Source organism: Penaeus chinensis, chromosome 4 (genome assembly GCF_019202785.1).
Source record: "Penaeus chinensis breed Huanghai No. 1 chromosome 4, ASM1920278v2, whole genome shotgun sequence".
NCBI lineage: Eukaryota > Metazoa > Arthropoda > Malacostraca > Decapoda > Penaeidae > Penaeus > Penaeus chinensis.
The window spans coordinates 20,799,574-20,804,573 of NC_061822.1; the positions used below are offsets into that span (position 1 = coordinate 20,799,574).

General features: G+C 42.8%; 1 protein-coding gene across 2 annotated transcripts in view; it reads left to right on the forward strand.

The window, feature by feature from the left end:
• The window catches only part of LOC125025009 (rRNA methyltransferase 1, mitochondrial-like), a 36,693-nt gene that overhangs the window by 11,971 nt on the left and 19,722 nt on the right, over window positions 1–5,000 (forward strand). For both annotated transcript variants that reach the window (XM_047612842.1, XM_047612841.1), the window contains one exon: window positions 3,935–4,730. In XM_047612842.1, coding sequence (XP_047468798.1) covers window positions 3,935–4,730 — 796 coding nt within the window. The remainder of the gene's footprint in view (window positions 1–3,934; window positions 4,731–5,000) is intronic.

Sequence of the window (5,000 nt, forward strand, 5' to 3'; positions counted from 1 at the left end):
TAGATTTCCATTGGTAAGTTCTAGACCACTTTCCCTATAGTGACCACTTTCCAGTTCTCCTTTCTCCAACTTCATATGTACCACTTCCCAACTCCCCACGCTGGTGCTTTGATAGAGCTGACTGGCATACTTTCACTTCACTCTCTACTCCCATCCAGTAGCCTCCGGGCTAGTACAGTGGTAATGTGTCGGCCTCTCACCCGAGGGGTCGGCGGTTCGCGCCCAGCCCAGGCGCGAGAAGTTGCAATTGTCGCCTGGAGGCTACTGCTGTGGCTGGGCATCACGGCGGGTAAGGACTAAGCTCACCCGAGTCAGCACCAGCTGACACACGTTAGCGAGTCGGCATTAGTCGACACAGGCCGGGCTCCCCTCATTGGCATAGCCCGGGCGAAGCTCAGCTTCGCATATCGGACTTATCCTTATCCTTTCTCTTACTTCCTATATACCACTTCCTAACTCCCCATGCTGGTGCTTTGATAGAGCCGACTGGCGTACTTTCACTTCACTCTCTGCTATTCATATCCTTCCATCCTCCCTCTCATCCATTTCAGATATGATACAATGTTTCACAACTACAGTCCTAAGAGTTGCCCATACAGCTATTCCTCGAACCTCAAGACCCTATACCTCCAAATGTGTTCCATGGTGGAATTCTGATTGCACTAAAGCCCTTTGCTTAAAATGTGCAGCCTGGAACAGTTACCGCTACAAATGAGATACCCCTAATAAACTATCAGCCCTTATTTCCTTTAAAAGAGCATCTGCCTGTCTTTGTTGTACAATCCGAATTAGCAAAACAAATAGCGAAATTATGTTTCCTCAATTACTTTCTCTACATCTATCTCAAATGTTTGGCGCCAGATCCATAAACTATCAGGCAAACATCCCTCCCATCCAGCCCGGTCAGTAGTGGTTCTAACCTTTCTCCACACTTCTCTTCTATTAAGACCACCAGGGAATATACCTCCATTATCTTCACCCTATCCTCCGCTGAGTCCTATAATGCTCCCTTTTCTTCCTCTGAACTCAGTGCTGCCTTACAGTCGTGTCGCAACACTCATGAAGGCCCTGACGGTATTCACTACCGTATGCCTTGACATCTCCCTTCTTCCTCCTTATCCTTCCTATTATCAATTTACAACCACATGTGGACATCAGGAAATTTTCCTTCTCATTGGCGAGAAGCTCTTATCCTTCCCTTCCTGAAACCCAGTAAATCGGGTAACCTCCCTCAAGACTATCGCCCCATCGCACTAACTAGCTGCTTGTGCAAACTACTAGAATGAATGGTTAACTTCCGCTTAATGTGGTATCTTGAATATCACAATCTTCTCTCTCCTTCCCAGTTTGGTTTCCGCCGTGCCCGAAGCACAGCTGACCCCCTTGCTCATTTTGAGATTCATGGCATTTGCATGCCATGAATCCGTGCTAGCTATATTCTTTGACCTAGGAAAAACATATGATACTACATGGCGATACCATATTCTCCAACAATTGTCCTCTGTAGGCATATGTGGAAACATGGGTGTCTTTATTAAGCCTTTCCTCTCCCAATGCACTTTCCAGGTCAAAATTGTCTCTGCCACATCATCCATCTTTCCTCAAATCAAAGGCGTTCCACAAGGCAGTGTGCTCAGTACCACTTTATTCCTTCTTGCTGTAAATGACATTGTCTCAGTTCTACCACCAGGAGCCCAGTCATCCCTATATGTTGATGATTTAACCATCTATGCCTCTGGCACATCTATACCAAATCTTTACCAATTTCTTCAGTCTGCAATATCATTAGTATCTTCCTGGGCCACAAACCATGGCTTCCGCTTTTCTACCTTCAAATCTTTCTCCATCCTTTTCTCTCGTGCACATGTAGGTCCCCAACCTCCACTCTTCTTATAGGGCACTTCACTCCAACACCATTCCTCTGGCAATTTCCTAGCCGTTATTTTTTACTCAAAACTGTCCTGGCGAGACCATATCCTTTACATTAAAGAAAAAGCCCACCGCCGTCTCCGAATCTTACAAACCCTATGCCATATGTCCTGGGGCTCGGATCGCAAAACTCCTTCATCTTCATGTTACCTTGCTCCTCTCCACTCTCGATTATGGATGACATATCTACTCCTTTGCCTCAGCTTCTCTCCTTGCCCATCTTGATACAATCCATCACTGTGGTCTTCCCTTACCCCTAGGTGCCTTCCACTCCTCTCCAGTTGAGAGCCTGTACACTGAATCAGGCATACCATCTCTCTCATGACACCTTACCCTTCTCTCTCTCCGATGCTATGGTCGATTCCACCAACTTCTCCTCACTAAACTAACTATCCAACGATCCCTACTTCTTACCTTTGCTTCTTCTCCACATTTACCTACTCCTTTCTCCACTCGGATGGATACCCTCCCCTTTTCCCCATCTCCGACCCCTCCTGTTCTCTGTCCATTAGTCCCTCCATGGCTTATACCTTGCCCCCATATTTGCTCCTCTGTCTTCCCTGACCCACCAAAATCAAAGATTCCTCCTACTGTCCTTCTCACCCATTTCCTTGAGCATGTCTCCACTCATTCCTCCAGTATTCACGTTTACACTGACGGCTCCAAATCCACCTCCGGTGCTGGTTTTGCAGTAACCTTCCCAACTCGTACTTTCAAAAATACCCCCTCCCTCCTGAATCCAGTGTCCTTACTACAGAACTCTATGCACTCCTTTTTGCCTTAAAACACATACTCGCTCTCCTCTTCCTCTTTCACAATTTTTACTGACTCCCGTAACTCACTAACTCTCCTAAAGTCAATACACTCGACCAACCCCCTTGTTTGTAAGATCCAGAACTGGTTGTTCTACCTGTCCACACACCATAAAACACTCAAATTCTGCTTGGTGCCCAGCCATGTTGGAATCCCCGGCAATGAACGGGCAGATACTATAGCACGCTACACCGCTATGTCCACATCATACCAACCACATTTCTCACGTATCCCAGCCACGGATTATTACCCATACTTTAAGACCTTCTTGTATAATTGATGGCAAACTTATTGGTCAAGTCTCTGCACTAATAAATTGCATACTGTAAAACTATCAATCTCCTCCTGGTCAGCTCCATTTCATGGAACAGGTGTTGGGAGACGGCTCTTGCCCGCTTATGCATTGGCCACACCCGTCTAACACACTCCTATCTGGTGTCACAATCCAATCCACCTCTATGTTCCCTATGTAATGTCCCTCTTGCAGTTCCACATATTCAATTGTCATGCCTATGTTTTGATGCAGCCCATACCTCTACTTTCCCCCACCTATCCTCCCTTCACCGACCTCCCAACTTATCAGACATCTTTACAGAATCTAACACTTTCTGCTTTGACAACCTGTTTTCCTTCCTCAAATGCATATACATCCTTCACTTGATCTAACCCCTTTACCTGACCTTAACCCATTCACTTGTCAATTCCTTAGCCCAGCTTTGACTATTAATCACTAACTCGACCACCTTTCACTACCTCTTACTATAGTGCTACATGACCTTAGATGTCTAGCACATTTATTTTACTTTTAACCATTAACCACCACCATCATCATCATCATCATCATCATCATCATCATCATCATCATCATCATCATCATCATCATCATCATCATCATCATCATCATCATCATCATCGATACATATATATGCCCAACTGAGTAGTGTACACAACTTAGCACAGCCTCAATTACACATTTAATCTTATTCATACCTTTCCTACAATGAATATGGTTCATCAGATAATTTTTTAATTGATATTTTGGTTTCAGTATGAAGACTGTAAGATGGAACCGTAAGACGGAAAACTGACCTCTTGATTCAGTAATGACAAGGAAGTGCTGACAAAATTATTTTAGAATTAGTAATGTAAAAGTTTTGCAACAAAATAATTTTGTTGATGAATTTTCTTTCAGATAGTGTGCTCCAAGGTATTTTTCGAAGAGCAAGCAATAAATCCTTGCCAATGTTTCCACGTAATTTCCGGTATGGGTTTCATAGAGATAAGACTGAAGAAAGACCTAGAATTGTTTCTCCAGTCAGTGGAACAGACAAACTGCAAGATTGCATAAGAAATGAAGTGCCTGAGATCAGCTGGCGTAGCAGTTATGGGAGATTAGAAGGAAGCCCAAAACAAGAGCCTTGCAGTAGCAAGATGATTAAAAAACAAACAGATAAAGTGAAGCATAGACATATGAAAGGAGGAGACTGGTCTAAAAAGCATTTACACCATAAAGAAAGAAAAAAAGGTCAAAGTAAGATATTAAAAGATGACATTATTTATGGAATACACCCAGTTTACCTTGCTTTATGTGCCCAGCGTCGAAAGATTCACAAATTATATTACAGAAAAGGTGTGGAAGCAAATAACAGTAAAATTGATGAAATACTAGATCTGTGCCATCAAAGAAATGTTGAAATGAATGGATTAGAACCATCAGAATTTGGCCAATACCTAAAGAGTGACAAAGTACATCAAGGCATTTATTGCAAAGCTAGTCGTCTTTTGATAGAGGAGCTTGAAGAGGAGGAGATCCTGGCATCTAACTTGATAAATAAAACTGGTGAAGGTTTTGAAATAGGAGAAAGAAAAAGAACATCACTTTTATGGCTTTATCTTGACCAAATTCAGGATCCCATGAACTTTGGAGCTATTTTAAGATCAGCTTACTACTTTGGGGTTGATAAAATAATAACATCTAAAGAACACAGGTAGGTTCTTTTCGTATTCAACATTTAGATAAAAGTTTGTTTGCAATTTCACCCATTCACCCTGGATTTATGTTCTGTCCCCTGTATTTTTTGGTGAATTTTGTTAAATACAGATGGCTCCACATGTGCTCAGCCAGCAAGGAGTCTATCAGTAGGCCCTAGTTACCGATCCTGATTTTCCCATTCCTTGAATTGGTGGGAAAATTAATACCATTGCTATCAATTTGGTGATTAAGAACTTGTAGAGCCATCTATGTGTAAATACAATAA